General features: G+C 36.6%; 1 protein-coding gene across 3 annotated transcripts; it reads right to left on the reverse strand.

Moving 5' to 3' along the window:
• Positions 1 to 6,099: 6,099 nt before the first annotated feature.
• On the reverse strand, positions 6,100 to 15,350 carry Tbx22 (T-box transcription factor 22). Of its 3 annotated transcripts, none has more exons than XM_026379888.1 (9): positions 15,173 to 15,350; positions 14,536 to 14,577; positions 14,334 to 14,463; positions 13,445 to 13,546; positions 11,851 to 12,025; positions 10,754 to 10,918; positions 10,327 to 10,391; positions 9,893 to 9,978; positions 6,100 to 6,713 (listed from the first exon to the last, which is right to left on the reverse strand). In XM_026379888.1, the coding sequence occupies exons 1-9, from the start codon at positions 15,348 to 15,350 to the stop codon at positions 6,100 to 6,102; spliced, it is 1,557 nt and encodes a 518-aa protein (XP_026235673.1). The 3 variants fall into 3 exon arrangements, with proteins under 3 accessions (XP_026235673.1, XP_026235671.1, XP_026235670.1); XM_026379886.1 differs by having other exon boundaries at positions 14,334 to 14,458; positions 14,522 to 14,577; XM_026379885.1 differs by having other exon boundaries at positions 14,334 to 14,458; positions 14,522 to 14,580.
• Positions 15,351 to 18,406: the final 3,056 nt, after the last annotated feature.

Below are 18,406 nucleotides of genomic sequence, written 5' to 3' on the forward strand. Positions count from 1 at the left end.
TTTAGTTCACAATAATGTATCAATTATTTCAAAATAGATAGAAGAGAGAATTTTGAAAGTTCTTACCACAAATGACAAATGTTTAAGGTGATGGATATAGGATATACTAATTATCTTGATGAGATTATTATGTACACAGGTACCAAAATAGTGCTTTGTATCACCTGAGAATGTACAGATATTATATATCAAATAAAAAAAATCAGAAAAGCAAAAATATAGAAAAATCCAAATTAATTTTTTTACAGAATTTTTTTAATCCTAGAGTTCATATAAAACCATTAAAGACCCAGAAAAATCAAATGATTACAGTTACAGATAGGTTTAGTATATTCTTGGATATCAAAATACTTCTTTGTGACCTTATATGAAAAGAAACCTTATAATACTATATGAACTCAACCACACAAAAATGTATGCCCAGTATGTGTAGACATACACAGTAACTAGAAGTCAAACTGTAAACTGCTTGTGATTACAAGCAGTTTTTGTGTTCTTTTGTATTCTTTGTGTTATTTTGTGTTCTTTTCTGCTTGCTTTATAGTGTTTAGTAATGCATTTATAAATTTATAAAATCTGGAAAACAAATGACCCTTAAAATATACCATTTCTTCCTCACTCATAGTCTAGTGGAAAAGACATGCATATGAAGAACTAAACTAAAATATAATTAGTGTGTGGGAAGTTTCACGTTTTTGATAGCAGACACAGCCACTACCCATAGGAAGGCACTGTATCTTGGCTAACCGAGGGCTCAGGGCAACTTCCGTGATTCATCATACACAGGGAACTGCTGAATTTGGTTACAACCCTTGAGTGAAAACACCAGATTAGTTTATCCTAATCCCATGTGTGGTGCTGGGTTCCATAGAGGCTTTTGTAATGTGACACCCTACCCCCACTTCACTAATGTTACAAGAACAGACAAGAATCATGGTGATAGGTTACAAAGTCATGATATTTTGTTCAACAGTTCATTCTCTTCTGTAGATTCATGATTTGAAGAGGATATAACCTAGGTTTTGGAAAACATAACCATAAATCAAACAGACACTGTTTGGCTTGTTCATGAGTTCCTCTAAATAAACCCAAATATAATGTGTAGGTGCTGCAATGAGTAACTTTTCTCCCTCAATTTGGGTCTTACTATGAAACCATGCCTGTTTCACAGGGCAGTCTACTTATCTGTGTTTCTAAGAAATTGTTCTTCCTAAAATCTACAAAACTCAATGAGGAAGAAAACTTGTATAACTAAACATTAGTGTAATTGATAAGGTCATAAAATGATTTCACATTTTAAACATGAAAACTCAATTTCAGCCAAATTTTCAATAAAGTTAACATATTAATTTTCAAAAAAACACCATAAAGTGGAAGATAGACTAAATTATGTATTGAATAAAAAAGCCTTCAAAGATATAGCTTTTATCCAATACAAACTCATGATTTTATTGCCTTTGTGTTCTAGAAAATTTTTGAATTATTTATAACATTTCTACAACAAAGATATTATATTTTATCATATGCATTAGTATATGATCTTAAATCCAAAATAAATTTTTTTTAATTTTCTGCCTTCTTTAAGAATAAAAAAATATGACTATTTAAATAAAAAGTCTAATAATACAATTTATTGTAGTGTAATTTCAAGATTTTCTATGATAATTGACTTTAAATGCTATAACTCTTTTAGGCAGTTTAAAAAATAAAGCAATAGATATGTATATACATTTAAATGAAATAGATCTTGCAACTATTCTCTATACATCTGTTCACTATAATGCATGTTTACATATTAATGTGCAGTACAAATTTGTAAACATGAATATTTGAAACTTTGAAAGGAAATGATACTAGTCCTTTTCCTTTCAATATTTTATTGAATCAGTATGCCAAACTTTGGCCAGCACCACACATGTAAATAGTTTTAATAGGGGATAGGTTTCGAATGTTCTATACATCTATTTGTTCTGTTTTATGTTGTCATCCAACCCATGTTTATTTACACAGTTTTAATACAAATTATCATTTAATTGCAGACCAAACCTAAGAAGATTAAATGTATACCATGGCACTTATATCAAAGCAACTGCCACCAATGCCTCAGCTATATATTTGGTTTGTTTAAAACTGTTCCAATAAACATGTTAAATTCCAGTGAAATCAACTGGTAAACTGTTGCTGTATACCAGGATATTATGGTTATTTTGGCTAGTTGAAGACTTTTCAGCACAAAAGCAGCATATCCCTAAATTGGAGTAAAAACATTACACTACCGCCCTGTCAAATGAGTTCACAAAGTACAGTATATGCAACTAGACATTTCTAAGTATATTTAAATCTGCCTTCCTACACAAATGTATGTGTAATTCATAGTGTAAGTATGCAATCAGTAGGTGCTCTTTGTGGCATCTCATTTTAGAAAAGAGAGGGACGATAAAAACTCAGATTAAATTATTTTAAAACAAAATTTTTAAAAACCCTCTGGAAATATGTGGTGTGTGTGTATGTGTGTGTGTGTGTGTGTGTGTGTGTGTATGCACATACACAAGGATAAAGTAACATACATACACACATATTGTTAATGTGGAATCTGGAACTTATAAAATTGCATATTCAAATAGGGAAAGGCTTAGTGAAATTCAGCAATGAGACAACCACTGCATATTATCCTACTGTATAAATGGACATATTATCTCAAAGCATCTAGATTTGCCACAAGTATGTATGTGGACTATTGTAAGATACATCTTATGTATTAATACAAACATTTAGTTCAGCCATGTTCTGGCTTAGCCAGAAATACTGATATACAAAGTGGTATTTAAAAGATAAACATTACCTGATTTATGTGTGCTGTGATTTTCCCCAAAGCATGTAATAATAGAAATGATAAAGAGAATGAGTAGGAAACTCTCCAAAATGCCCAATGCATATGCTTGCCTCTACTTCTTGTTGGCACCTTGTCATGTTCTCAGCACACATAACTCTGATGGTTCAAAAACTGATAATACACTGACTCATCACTTGTGGGTCCTAATAGTTCATTTGTTTTCATGCCACAGATATGCTTCAAGCTCACAACAGAGTGAAACCGTGTTCATTCCTGGACCATGGGTAGAACCTATGCCTAACAGCAGTGAAATATTATGAACACCTCCCTTCATAGCTTGGGTAAAATAAACCTCTTTCATTTTGTGGTGCAGTAAAAAGGAGCAATGATATTAATGAATTTGAAGTTTCTAATATTGTGTCTCCTAGTTATATTTTGGACTTAAAATGTAATGTTTAGAAGGTTTAGATACTCTGCACAGTGGCAAGAAATGATAGTATTGAAAAGTTCAATGTTCTAAGTTATGTTACCTAAGGTTATATATTGGCTTTTAAAATGTTATGAATAGAGAATTTATCCACTTATACATATTCTGCTATCAGACTCAAACTTTAAGACTTAGATTTCAGCATGACTGATTGTTCTACAAAATGATACCTTCTTGATTCCCTAATCTTAGCAGGTCTGAGCTTGATTAAAAACTATGCAAGTATCAAATAACATTTACTTATTTCCTGAATTAACATGCAAATTTTCATTTGATGAAAAATTTATTTTTTCCAAGTTTTTTGGAGTAAGTCTTATAACCAGGTAAGATTAAGTATCAGATTTATAAACGGGGTGAGGTAGTGCACACCTGCAATCCCAGCAATTTGGGTGGGTGAGGCAGAAGCATAGTGAGTTCAAAGACAGCCTCAGCAGAATAGTGAGGCACTTAGCACTCAAAAAGACCCTGTCTCTAAATTTTAAAAAAATTAAAAGAATCAGATTTATAAATTTAGTCTGCTGAATTAATATATTCTCTTTTAAAGGGGACACACATGTATGTATCATTTAAAAAGTCAAAAATGAATTGAAGTCTATTAAGTATTATTTGGTCACCTTCATTGACCAACAATTTCATATTTTGTCTAACCAGAGTGGCTTTTGATTTTTGTAAGTTTTAAAAGCAAGCTTAAAATTTAGTTGAGCCAGTTAAAAGTGGAAGAATTTCTAGTTTTTATTCCATATCTATGACCACAATTTACTAACTTACTTGGGTTTTGCACCATCTTTCAATGAGTTAGAATTTATTATACAGAAAATGGTAAGAGCATTAAATATTTGTATGCTTGAATTAGAGGTGTTAGCTGATTTCTGCTAATGAAAAATTTTCTCAGAAGAGGGCTGCTGATTGCACTTCTTGAGGTTTCTTGTGTTCTATGAAGGCTTTCCTTTGGTCACTTCTTCAATTAAAATTGTAAAATAATAATTTATTACCATATGTAAAATGACAACATAAATGCTTAGGTTCTAGAATTTAAGCTTTTGCTTCTTTCTGTTAATCATCATTACTAATGTAATTCCATATTACTGGTTTTATGTGAGGAATGTCTGAAAATTTCATGAAATATAAAGTATAGGGTATAAGTACTCTGGAGCAGTCACAAAATTAATAGGTTCTCTTAAATAATCAAGGTAACCCAGAGATTTTCTGGATTTTTCAGTTAAATACTTTCTCTTGGCCAGTACTGAGGTTCTCTCATGTAGGAACTCAGGATAAGTATTTTAGAATCTGATATGGCAGCTTCTACTGAAGTCATAATTAATTTTACTAATTAAAGTTAGCATATAACCTTCATATTTTGTAGTAGACAAAACTAAAGTGTCCCCATTGCTTTTAATCCCTGTTAATCAAGAGAAATAATACGTATTTTTAATGACTCAAAGTCCTGTAATAGGTCTCTATTTAGTTTAAACCACAAGTAATATTTCATTTTTATCAGAATATGTGGTTTGAATGCAATCATGTGCTTTTCTAGCCAAATCTCCAAGAGTGAAGCATATATAATTTTAATAGGAAGGCAAATTTATAAGGCATATTGAGGATGAAGTAACACTTTGAACAAAATAAATAATAATTATGTTCTTACTAATATGTCTTGAAAAAGTTAGTAAAAGCCAGTTTAGCAGATTGATTAGTGTGTCAAAAGTCAAGTCATGCTATTGTGATTTGAATGGCCTTGGCTTAATAAAATGGCTAGATCTCCTGGTGAAAATTTAAAATCTGATTGATCTTAAAGATATACAAGTTATTGTAGGATATTCCTCATAATTACTTTCAGAAATCTAAGGTCTGGTGAAGGGAAACTATTTGATTTCATAAACTAAAATAAAGTCTTACTATCCATTTTGTCTAGTCTAACTTACCATAACTGATACAAATATTGGAATTAAATTGTACCTATGACTCTATTTTCATATTTATGAATTCAATTGTGTTTTCCCTCTTTGATAATAATATCTTAGTCTTCTTGGAGAATTGAAATAATTTGTCTTTGCAAACAATGTATAAAATACCAGGTTTTTAATGGATTAACTAAATAAACTTCATATATAAATGATCCAAAACTAAAAGGAAATAAAAGATCAAATTTATTTAGAATATTTTACTTTTCATTTGATCCTTGTGTTCCTTCAGAATTAAATAGTTGCTTAGCTACAAAGATTAATAAAAGTTACACTTGAAAGTTTGTGTCCTTATTTGCACTTCAAAATTGAGATTAGTATTTTCTTCAACAGCATAGTATAAAGGTATAGAGCAAAATAAAGCAAACAATTAAAATTTCTTCTATAATAACTAGCTAGATAAATACAATGCAGCCGATCTTCACAGATAACTGTTTCACACTTTCACAGTAATTCCATCCATCTTCTATTGGTCATTATCAATATGCAAATGGCAGATGGCATGGTAAGCTGGCTATTGTATAATTGGAGACCACACCATCTGACAACAATTTTCACTGATGGGATATTTTATCAAATAATATTTACTGAGAACCTTATTTTGAGGCCCAAGGCTTCTATAATCAGAGTTTATTATAGGTCACATTTGCATAAACATTGTCTTATAAAGATTTGATAAGGCACTTTAAATGTATAACAAAGCAAAGTTGTCTGGTAATGAAGTTTTTGAAAACATAACAGATGTTGACCTTTCTTTGGTTACAAATAAAGAAAATGTGTGCTTACATGGAAATTGTATTAAAAATGTGATTGTTCCATTAAAGGCAATGGTTGATTGTTGGATACCAATGAGCATGATTACATTTGCCTTCTCTGAAAGAGACTTGACTGTTGTCACTTGCTTTGAGGTGGTTGGCAGCGTTTACCAGTCTAGATGGCATAGAGAAGTTATACCTATAAAAGCCATAGGAAGGGCGGAAAGAGCAACTGAGTACCTCTTGAGTGATGGGGGTTGGTGGGAACATATTTCCAGATGCCTGCAATCCATATAACATTTGATTGGCAGAATGAGGTGCACGTAGACACTGCCCATTGAAGTCTTCAGAGGAACCACCTTTTGAATTGGTGACCCCCAGAGAAGATAACATGGGCACTTCCATCATGAGTGGGGCTAAAGATTGAGATCTGTTGCTGCTTGCTAGCCTTTCAGAAGCAGGTAAGACAAGAGGTTGCTGTCGCCAAAAATTAGTTGGGCAAATCTTATAGCAAAGGGGCAGGTTGATACTGTGTAGGTATGCCTCTGGACAGGTCATTCCAAGGGAGCTTGTAGGTAAGTGAAATGTAGGTGGAGAGCAAGGTGGAGAAAGTAAGGAGCTCAAAGGGGAGGGAGCCCCTCCACTAGAGGTCACTGGAGAAGAGCCACTGCTTCCACCTGTGAAAGACAATTCAGTCAATGAACAAAGAACTTCATGTTCTTGCTAAATTACTTATCAAATACATCACCATTCATGCTTCATTCTTAGATCAGTTTTCCTGCAAGTTTATAGTTCTTTGAGCTTCTTTGGGAAAGGTTATGCTCATTCCTCCACTGAAGTTGAATGTAGTGTCTCTACTATTACCACCACTATTACATTTTTTTTTAAGAATTTAGCCTCTATTTAATTAATTAATTTATTTTTTAATGTGGTGCTGAGGATTGAACCCAGTGCCTCACCTATTCTAGGTAAGCCCTCTACTACTGAGCCAGAATCCCAGCCCACCACTATTGCTTTTAACACTACTATTGTGTATTGTGTACTGAACATTCACTATTCTCAAGGACTGTACAAGACACTTTAACAATATTTATCTAATGAATTACAAATACAGCCAAATATATAATTCAGAGTCAATAATATGAACAAAACCTGGATTTTTATTTTTCACATTTAAAAAATGTACTAAAAATTTGTTAAGTAAATTGAACAAGTTGGTTCTTTGGGATTCTATGGGCATCTTCAGTCTGATAAATATAAATTCATATGAAAAAAATCTTTCATAAGTAAAAGCAACATATGTAAAACCATTAGTATTTTTTTCTCATGAAAATCATGGATGATAATGCTTCTATTGCTCACTATACCAGGGGTTAAAGATAATTTTTCCAGTTAAGAAACATCAACATGAGAATGAAAGAATTCAGATAAATGATGTCCAGCATATACTAAATTTATGGTTGCCTAGCATATACTAAATTTAGGAAAAATTAAAAGGTCCAGGATGATCTAGACTCTAAATCTTATTTTAATTCAGCTGAACAGTTAGATATTCACTAGACTTAAGGAAGTTATTTTTATGTTGCTGTTGTTTTTTAACTATATTGTATATGTAGATATAGTCTAATCTTTCATCAACAGGTTGGAAAATATATTTTAAATAAAATATTAAAACTTATCAGGCTGTGACAGAAGAATGGCAAGTTTAGAGCCAGTCTCAGCAACTTAATAAGGCCCTAAGCAACTTGGGGAGACCCTGTCTCTAAAAACAAACAAACAAACAAAAACTGCAGATGAGGCCCAGTGATAAAATGTCCCTGGGTTCATCTAAGGCAGAGAGGTGGGAGGGAAAGGGAGGGGGCATGGGGTTAGCAAGTATGATGGAATGTGATAGACATCATTATCCAAAGTACATGTATGAAGACACAAATTGGTGTCAATATACTTTATATACAACCAGAGACATAAAAAATTGTGCTGTATATGTGTAATAAGAATTGTAATGCATTCTGTTGTCATTAATTTTTTTAAAATCAATAAAATAAAATAAAATGTCCCTGGGTGATATTCTTTATCTTTGCAATTTGAGTACCTTTTGGGTACCTGAAATGAATGATTAAGAAGCCTCTATCTCTTAAATTACAAATGAATGATCATGTTAAACTTTCTTCTTCATTATTTCACAATGTGTTGACTTAGATATTTTAAAAACTTGTTGCCTAGATATTATCAGTTAAATTGATAATGTAAAAATATTTTATATTTTATCTATGCATCTTCATAATCCACATTTGTATAGTCAAGCCAATGAAATGATTCAACAATTGATTAAACTTGATTTGTTCATATTTTAATTAATTTTTATGGCATCCTGTCCTGGAAAATGCAACTTAAGTATGAGGTTGTTAATTTGCTCCATAAGTCTAACTTTGAATTAATATTTAAAGATAAGCAGCTTCAATGGAGTAAAGGTAATGGGGAAATTCCATGTTGCTTGCAATTAAAAATTCTTCATTTATTATTAAATATCATTGTAAAGGAAGGCATACATTATTTTACCAGAAAACCTGCATTTTTCAAACATTATAGTTATTTAGTCAAGAAATGTACTATCTGGAAGGTAGTTATAATTAGGTAAGACCAAGAAGTTCTGTTGTGCTATTACACAGTTTGATGACAAATAGCAATAATGTACTAAGCATTTCAGAAAGCTAGAGGAAAATATTTTGTATATTATCACCATGTTGAAATGATAAATATTTACAGACATAAATGTTTAAATTGACTTAAATATTATGAAATGTATATATGTATCAAAATATTGTTTGGTGCCTCCTAAAAATACAAATTTTGTTTTCATGTATCAGTTAAAAACTTTTCAAAGATTAAAAATTAATAAAATAGGCAAAATTTACCATACAGATTCAGCCATTATCCTACTTTTGTATGACTTTTGTAACAGTTTGTTTGTTTTATATTTATATTATTCATCTTTGAATTATAGTTTATCACTTCAAGGATAAAATGTTATAGTAGCTTGCATTTTTCACTTCCCATCTTTTGTACCATGTTTATTATACAATTTATTTTCTGTTAAAACCTTCAGTACATTGTTATTATCCTGCATACATTCTTCATTAACTTTTTTAAAAGCTTGAAAATAAGGCAAAATATACTTTTACTCACATAAAAATAAATATATTGGGGCTGGGGTTGTAGCTCAGTGGCAAAGTGCTTGCCTAGCATGTGTGAGGCACTGGGTTCGATTCTTAGCACCACATATAAATAAATAAGTTAAAGGTCCATTGAGAACTAAAAAAAAAAAAATCTGTAAAAAATCTAAAGTCTATCCAATTACTTTGTGTGCCTGCACCAAAGTTTTTTTTAAAAAATAAATATACCATTTGGGATGACTTAGTATTATTTTCAACATTTATTTTTCCTGTTTAAAAAAAGTAAAATTAGAGCTAAGTGATGATGTAGTTCAAAAGAAATCACTTTAACATGCACTGAAAAGTTCCCATAAAATATAAAAATATTCATTACTATAGTTACAAATCAGGCCACAAATGGACCATAGGCAGATCCTAAATATGAGACAGTGAGATGCTGAAGAATCCAGGTGAGCTCTGGTGATAAGGGTATAAAATAACTCAAGAAAACAGCTGTCTTCATGCCAGTTGTCTTCCCTTTTTTCATCTTTCTTCCTCACCACATTAAACATAAACACGTATGCTTATAAACAAACATTTTCTGGCATATACTTATTCCCAGTGTAACATTTGGTACAAGGGCTCTGGCTGTTGTTATTTCATTAACATGTAAAAGTAAAACTAAATATTATGAGTTTTCTTACTTTGTGTGTCTGCACCAAAGTTTTTAAAATCCAGAGTAAGAGAAGGTCTCCATGAATAGGTCTCTAAAAGTCCATCCAATACACCCCTAAAAAAGAGATTCAACTTTTAGCGACCTCAGAATGCAGTTCTAGAAAATACTAATTTATACAAACTATTTACATCTTTTATAGGCAATTTTCTGAATTTTTTTCTTTTATAGGTAGACGTTTGAATAATATTCAATCAAACCCAGAGTTCTAGAATAATAAATAGCTTATAAGTGGATAAAAAAGAAAGTAGGAATAAGCAAAGTTTTTGAGACAAAATATCTGGTTAATTTCCTCCTACCCACTAGTCACAAAACATACAGCTTCTGATTCTCTGAGCCACAGTTTCCTTATCTTTTATAGTTGTGAAAAGGGCTACATAAATATAAGGTGTGATTGTTACTTACCTGTTTCTTCCTGGATCTCTAAAACCTTTAGCAAAAGGATTTCTGTCTATTTTGAGTTTCGTAATCTATGGATTCCAAAGAAAGAGAAAGAGAAAGTCAGTGCTCTCAGTAACCTCAGTTCTCTCGCCATTGCTTATAATGGTTATAATAACCGTACAAGACTGTAACCTATATCACTGTAAGTAAATGTAAGCATATAGCTAAGTCAAATTTTGAATGATTATGCCTTCATCTTCTGCCACCCCTTTTCTCTTTTCTCCTTTCTAATGTAAGAATCACAGAATGTATTATCAATTTGACTTACTGACAAAACAGTAAAACCATGATTTTTAAAAATTTTTTAAAGCAATTTATAGAGTGCAGCTTGCCTCTATCCCAAAGTCCCTGTGAGGCCACTCCCACTTGCCTGGGACCTGGCCAGCTTTACCTGCTGATTTTGGTAAGCTGTCACTGTGGTGAATTCAGTTTCTTTAAAGGAGAACGTTTTAACCCCTTCAGCTGGCAGGGACTGAATCCGGGACAGGTCAACTCTGCTGTCTTGCTCCATCACATGCACGCGGGGCTTGTATTTATGCATGGACTGCAGAATTATCTGGGGGAGAAATGGTCAAATGCTGCCAGAAAAACTGGCTTCCCTTCACAACATAGTTGTCCTCTAAGGACCACCCCCAATGTGGTCACACACAAAGAAAGAGGTAAGGTTAAACTGGGAGAGTCAGGTAACCACACACAAAGATTTGTTATGCCATTTGGTCCCCTATAGATAACCTCTTGCCTGAAGAGTTTCCAGAGTAAACCACCTTATAGACACCAGACAACTGTTATTCCTTTTCCAGATTGGGGCCCCTGTTTCCAAATGTGGCTGACTATATGTGGTAGAAATATAGTCATAGGGATTTGATCACCTGATACAGGTTCCCTGTACAGTAACTGATGGCCTGAATATGATGGGCAAACATCTGACACTTACCACCTTATAATTCTGGATAGTTCTCTCTCCCTCCCTCCCCCTCCCCTCTCTCTCATTCTGGATCTTGCTCCTCTCCTTTTGTGGCTGGCATAGAGCCAGCTAGGCAGAAAAGATGAAGACTTAAGATCCATAGGACCTGAAAACAGGCAGGGACTGTCTATGGGAGCAGATTGTAGGTGAGATTTCCAGTCTGCATTCCAGTTCCCCTGCTTGCATCCTCCCACCACATCACATGGAAAGTACTCATCTAGCAACTCTGTTGACTACAGGGAAGGCAAGCACCAACAGTGAGTGCTCCTGTGGCCAACTGTCTAACAGCCCCTTTCCTCTTGCTCTTTCAGACCAGGCAATTCTGGCTTAAATAACTCTCTTTTGGTCTTCAAACTACCTGCTCTCACTATTCCCAAAGGCCAGCACTTTCGGTTTTCAAACAAAAGTTTCCTGAACTCTAGTTTGGCTCTTTAAGTCACAGGTCCAGAGCTTATAGACAGCTCCACCCATGGGTGGAAGCATTGGCACCACCTTCTTTAGCAGGTAGGATTGTGTTCACTTACATGGCCTTTGTCGTCCATCTCATTATTTGTGAGTTTCACCCGATCAAAGCTGATGATTTGCCGCATCCAGGTCTCTCCTGAGCAGGGGGAGTCCGGGTGGACATAGAATCTGGGAGTGATGCACGAATGGTCAGTATTCCCAGCTACCATCCACTGAGAGCTGTGATACACATATCTGAAAAGGCGCAGAATATTGGCATTAAGCTTAGCCTGCTAAAGCCAATTGAATGGAGGCAAGCTGATGAATTCTGGTCCTAAGGGCCTGGCCAAAGGCTAATCTGCTGACTCCATAGGCAAATAACAGAAGATCAACACTGATTTCCAAAAAGTGTTAAAGGGCAGAAAACAAACAGTAAATAAACATATGTTATTAAAATGTGATGGAATGCCAGGGGGAGTAAAATGTCATGGGATTTACCAGTCTAGTTTATGTTTCCTCACAGAAAACACAACAGAAATTGATCAAATGAGTTTTACCATGCAGAAATGCCTGGGGGTGCAGGGAGGGGAGCAAACTCCACAAGCTTAGGGCTATAAGTATCAGAAAGAAGTGGGGATTAAGCAGGGTGTCTGTGTAGCCCACTGTTACTAGTCTTAGTGGAACCCCCTTTGACAATAAGGCTTCACACCAGGAAACCCTTAGGAACCCCACCCTGAGCAGCCTCTGGGGGCAGATTTTCACCCAGTTTTTAATCACAAACTCTCAATAATGCTCTGTATTCCCAGACCAATTGCAATGCAAAAAGCAAGCAGTTTGTTCTGCTGTTACCAAGCCACAGTTCCAGCATATGAGAGTTTCACTTTCTCCTTGCTCTCAAGAATAGCACTGGGTTCCTGGCAGTTGTTCTCCTTGGAGGGCAGGGTTCTGCACCCACCTCCAGGTGGAACACTCACAGCCCAGTATCAGCTGCTCTCTCCCAGTTCCCTCCCCAACCCCGCTAGGGTCCATGAGTCAAAGCCATAGGCCAGTGCATCTGGGCTGCTAGCTTAGAAGATCCTATTGACTTTAGAATAGTTTGACCATTTGTAGCATGCTCTTAGAGGAATACTTAAAGAAAAGAGGATAAAAAGTTTTCTCTTGCCCTCTGGAATGTGGCCACCCTTTCAAGAAAAGGGCTAAAGAAGGGAATGAAGATGTACCTAGGTGTGATGACCCTCATCTAGCCTTGGAGAAAATCAGGTTATAATTCTGGGTGCCTTTTGCCAAAGTCCAGCATGTCCTCAGAAGCCTGGGCCCACCTAGAGCCAAAAGGGCTTCCAAATTCCTTCAAACTACTTCCTTTTTGGACAACAGAGCCCATGCCCTTCACAGTTTGTGTACCTGAGGCCAGAACAGTGGGTAGGATAGAGGCCTGGGGGACATTAACAATTGGCTTGCCTGCATTTCAAAAGAAGGGAGAAGAAAAAACCCTGATATTCAGTTACTCTGAATTCCCATTTAAGTAAGGGAAATTCTACTCCTGAGATCAAAGGAAGGTCCATTCTCTCTCCCTATATGTTAAGGTTTTTCAAATAATGTTGTGAGGTTTAGATCTGAAGATCTGAATCCCTGCCCCCAGGCTGAGCCTGAGGTATCCTCATATGGGCCAGTTACCTATAGCGTTTGGAATCCACTGGTACCACATCTATGGCAACATAATACTGCTTCCCTGGGTCCAGCCCTTTCACCTTGACCCGAACAGAAGGGAACATCCGCCTGTGAGAAATAAGAAAGACATTAACCTAGTTACTTTCAAATATTTTGGAAAGGGGGAAGTCATGAACAAATATGCATGTCACTGAAAAGTGAAAGGACTCATGATACCCTTGCCATTTCATGACAGTTTCAGGGAATGGCATTTGCTACACGAGAAAAGATTGTTGGTTATATGGTTGATTTAACAAGTCTAGGATTTCTGAGTAGAGCAGAATATCCTTACCATAAGTCTTTATCCATGACTCCCCCCACACACACCATAATAAAAATCTATGAAAGAAAAAGAAGAAAAAGTTCTGTTCCTCCCCTGAGTTTTCAGCAGTAAGTTCTGCATGGCAGATTTGGGAAAAGGTAAAATTTAATAGACTCATAAAAAAAATCAGCCAGCTGCTATAAGGGGCTGCCCCACACCAAAATGTGCCCATAGGAAAGATCTACCTCACAATGGCTTGGACCAAGGGTGGTAACCTTGGGGGCTTATTAAATGGAATATTTTCCACTGGTCTGTGAGGCTTAAATTCAGAGGTTTGACCACAGCCTGAGACATGGGTTTGATATCTGGCACCTGCCTCATGTAGGGGAAAGGAAAACCGAGTCATTTATGTTGGGCAAGGTTTGTCTTAGCCCAATAGATTGAAGAGCCTGTGGCTGCTTTCTAATGTATGCCAAGGAAGGGGGAGAGGAAAGAGCACCAGATCACAAAATTAGAGCCTCCACACATAAGGAGAGGGTTACATTGAAGTCCTACTCTGAATGAATATTATGAAAAGCTTGGTCAAAGCCTAACCTGCCGGCCTTGGTAATGATCATCTCAGTCCCGATGTCATGGAATCTCTTCCACAGCTCAGATCCTTGAAGTTCCACTTGAATAATATCCTTTTCTTCCAGACTTTGAGGACTGTTGCCATTGCCCTTTCCTTCCCTGCTGCCGCCGCTACTGCCAACAACGCCACGGCTGCCCCTGCCTCCACCAACATCACCTCCACAGCCCGAGAAGGCAGTTGTTAAAGATTCTGTCTTGAGTCGTTTTTCTGCTGATCACAGAGACACCCAGGGATTGAGAGAACTTTGAGGGTTGTGTATGCCCTTCTCTTAGGCGCCAATCTTGGAAAAGGCAGCCCCAGTTCCTTCCCCAGGAATACTAGTAGCGGATCTCGACTCCACACAACAACTTTTGGAGTTCCACAATTAAGAGAGAGATCCAGGCTGCATCCCGCAAAAGACGCAGCCCTTTAGATTCGAAGTTCATCACCCTCCAGGAAAAGTTCATATCTGAGGCTGGATCCCCTCAGGATTTCGGAGCGCACAGAGCTTTCTACTGCCAGGAACAACCTCTGGCTCTTAGGGTTTGGTAAGAGGTTTGCGAGTCTCACTTTTCCACAAGTCTATGGGACCCTCCCCTTCCCTGAAAAGGAAAAGGGAATCACGGAGTCTAAAACTTTGTCTGTGGTCAGCTGGACAAGGAGTTCAATGGCTCACAGCAGGGCTGTAGGGCTGACCAGGACATCCTTGGTTATGTTTAGCGGCTCTCCCACAGCGCGGCTAACTAGGCTGAGGGACACTGGTCCAAGGAGCACGGGGTGGGGGGGCGGTCTCAGTGAAATGGGGTTGCATAGGGGTACTCACCCGGCTGCTCACTCTTCTTAGCAGCAGCGCTGCTTCTTCTCTCCTCCTCTTCCTCTCCGCCCTCTTTCTCCTGCAGCTCTGGCTGTGGCTCCTGTCTTGGGTCTTGAGATTTTCTTTTGCCAGATCTCCCCACCAAGGCTTCCACGGAGAAGGCGTGCGCCCGAGAGCTCAGAGCCATCCCTGAAGGGCACGAAGTAACTGTGCACCTCAAAGTTTCAACCTGAGCTGGGTTAGCGAGGTGAGGGAAATAGGGAGGGAGCTGATGATAGTCTAGGAAGGGAAAATTGAAAATATCCCAAATCCGAAAAACAATTTGATCCTGCACGCTCGAGAGAGCGTGTGTGTGGGTGTGTGTGTGTAATTTTATATATACATATATATTTTTTCTTCAAATAGACAAAATGAAAAGAAATGCAGATTAAACTGGAATCTAAATCCTCCCAAGCTTAGTCCTCCTTCCTTTAGCAGTCTCCTCCCTCTCTGTGGACACGTGCGGACCATCAGTCCTCAAATCCCTGATTACAGGACCTGGCAGAGCGCAGAGATTGGCAAATGCTGGCGTTTTAGGGAACGGACCTGCCGCCAATGGCGGCTCAGGCCGCTGGGATTGGGAGATACTGTTGCATCCCAGAGTGAATACAGGATCGGTCACAGCCTCCAATGTTTGTTTTGGAAACTGTTGGAAGAAAAAAGAAAAAAAAAAAAGGGAAAGAAAAGAAAAAAAAAAACAACACTGTGAGTGACACTTCAGAGTCTGACTGGGAGGAGAAGTTGGGGGTTGGTTGGAAAGGGGCTCCAAATAGGCGGGAGGAGGGAGGAGAAAAGGGAGACACAAAGTTACTGTTTCACATTAAATTGTAAAACTCAAAGACATGTGAAATAATTGCCCACGAGGGGCCACTTTTCCAACAAAAGTGCAAATATTATTTAACCAGATCTAGAGAAATGGATCTGGGTCTTTTGCTTTGCAGTGAGGCACTGGGGAAACAGTAAGGAGTATAGGTGTTCTGGGTGAGTTTGCTGTGGAGTTGCAGTCTCATTCTGGGTGGTGGTTATGTCAGTCTTTGGTAGAAAAGCTCAGGTGAGGTTGGGCAGGAGGATCTCAGTTGCCACTGTCAAAAATCAGAGCAGATGTGGGCTTTCAAGGCCTTTCTCTGGAGCTGAATACTGTCATACATAGCTTTTTCTTACCCAATTTAACCAACTGACACCAAGGCACGCCTGTAGTCCCAGTGGCTAGGGAAGCTAAGGCAGGAGAATCGCAAGTTGAAGGCCAGCCACAGCAATTTAGTGAGGCCCTAAGCAACTTAGTGAGACCCTGTCTCTAAACAACAACAACAAAAACCAATTGAAAAGGACTGGAGATGTGTCTCAATGTTTGAGTACCCCTGGGTTAAATTTCCAGTATCAAAAAACAAAACAAAACAAAAACAAAATAACAACCCAAGGGCCACCAACAATGCAATAAAAGGATATTTGCTCCAAAAAAATGCATACATCTGAAAATATTGGGATTAAATAATTGATTCCAGTGTCTCCTGAAATATCATACTGGATTGGGTTTTCCTTTTCCTTCATATGGATAAAGATGTTCTTTGTGCCACAAGAGACTTTATCATTTCCAAGGAACATGTTTACACATGCAGATGTGAGAAGTCTGTCTTTATGCATGGATTTGTTCACCCATTTTTCATCAGAAGTAAGAAATCAGGAACTCCTGGATTCTTGTAGACTGCATTTTATCTAATGATATTTTCATATTTCTAGAAAGGTTCTTCTATTATCTTTTGACACATTTGTTCAAAGAGCATTTACAGCCAATTTATCTCCATCCAAAATGGAACAGAACTAGAAATGCCTTATAGTATCTTATTACTGGAGTTTGAGAATAAAAGACTTGTATAACCTTTTAATTTCACCCACTTATCTGCAAGTATGCCCTGCCCAGATATTCCATGTGATATTTGTGGTAGTGGTAGTACTGAGGTATCCAGTCAAAGTGAGAACAACTTTAGGTATTGAGTATAGCTTTAAGTGCTCTAACCCATGAGTATCATGGCATAGGGATAGTTACAGTCTGAATGCTGATGAAAGGTGTGGTTCAATGATTAATTATGCACTGCTTACCATGTACAACTGGGAAAGACACTTTTCCTATCCCAGAAATGCAGAGTGAAGCTCACACAGCAAAGTCAATTCCAGTATACAAAGCACTTGGACTGGAAAACAGCCAGGTCTGGATGTGATCTTTGTGCCCACAACTCTATGGGCATTTGTTTCTTTCTTCAGCCATTGAAGGAAGGAAAGAAGAGATATATTTGTTCATTCCTTCTTACTTAAAATGTGTATTGCTTTATTCATTGCATGTTCTTAGCCAAAAGACAGTGCAGAAACAGAAAAGTCAAGAGTTTATTTGTTAATTTTAGAGGGCTAATTATTATATAGCATATTCATTAGTGTCTCTTAATGTGGACATTTTCTTGCTTTTGAACCCTAGTTAATTTTATTGGTTAGAGATGGGACATTATCTTGTATAGCAATAGTAAATTTTTTTTTTTTTTGTAAAACAGGTTTCTATTAACATGTTGTTTGTTACAATATTTCAGACTATCTACTACATGATGTGATTTTCTTAAGTCAAGGAAATAGCATATCTTGAGATACAATTTCCTTTCTTAGAATATCTTTCTTAATATTTAATACATGCATGTAGTATAGTCCTGAAGATTTTTTTAAATGTGTGTAATCAAAACTTTTTTATTCCCATTTTAGCAAGTGTCTAATGATATCACACTGGAAGAAATGTGGACCAGCACTCTCTCCAGTGTGCTGAACTTGTTAACAGTTAATTCCTGTTATCTCGTATATGAGAGAAAATAATTGCTTATCTCAGAATCAGCTTTACAGCCTGTTTAGCTGGTGAAGCTCCATGCTGTCAGGTACTAGGGACCCAAGGAACACATATTTTTGCCAGAAATTCATAATCTAAGTCTGGGAGTCACTTTTGAGCAATCTTTATTTTTCATCCAGGAACACACATGAACTTTTATAATTGAGTTTACAACCCATGGAATGGTGTGTACAGATAGGCTCTATGATTCACAGATGCCCACATTATAAAGAAGAGTAGTTTTTTTAATTAACAACAGGAAAATCCTTACAGTGAATTGTTGGTTTTAAATTACCCCCAAAACCTTCTACTATGAACACAACATTCTTTACTTGAAGAAAAAA

This window comes from Urocitellus parryii, chromosome X (genome assembly GCF_045843805.1).
Source record: "Urocitellus parryii isolate mUroPar1 chromosome X, mUroPar1.hap1, whole genome shotgun sequence".
Taxonomy (NCBI): Eukaryota; Metazoa; Chordata; class Mammalia; order Rodentia; family Sciuridae; genus Urocitellus; species Urocitellus parryii.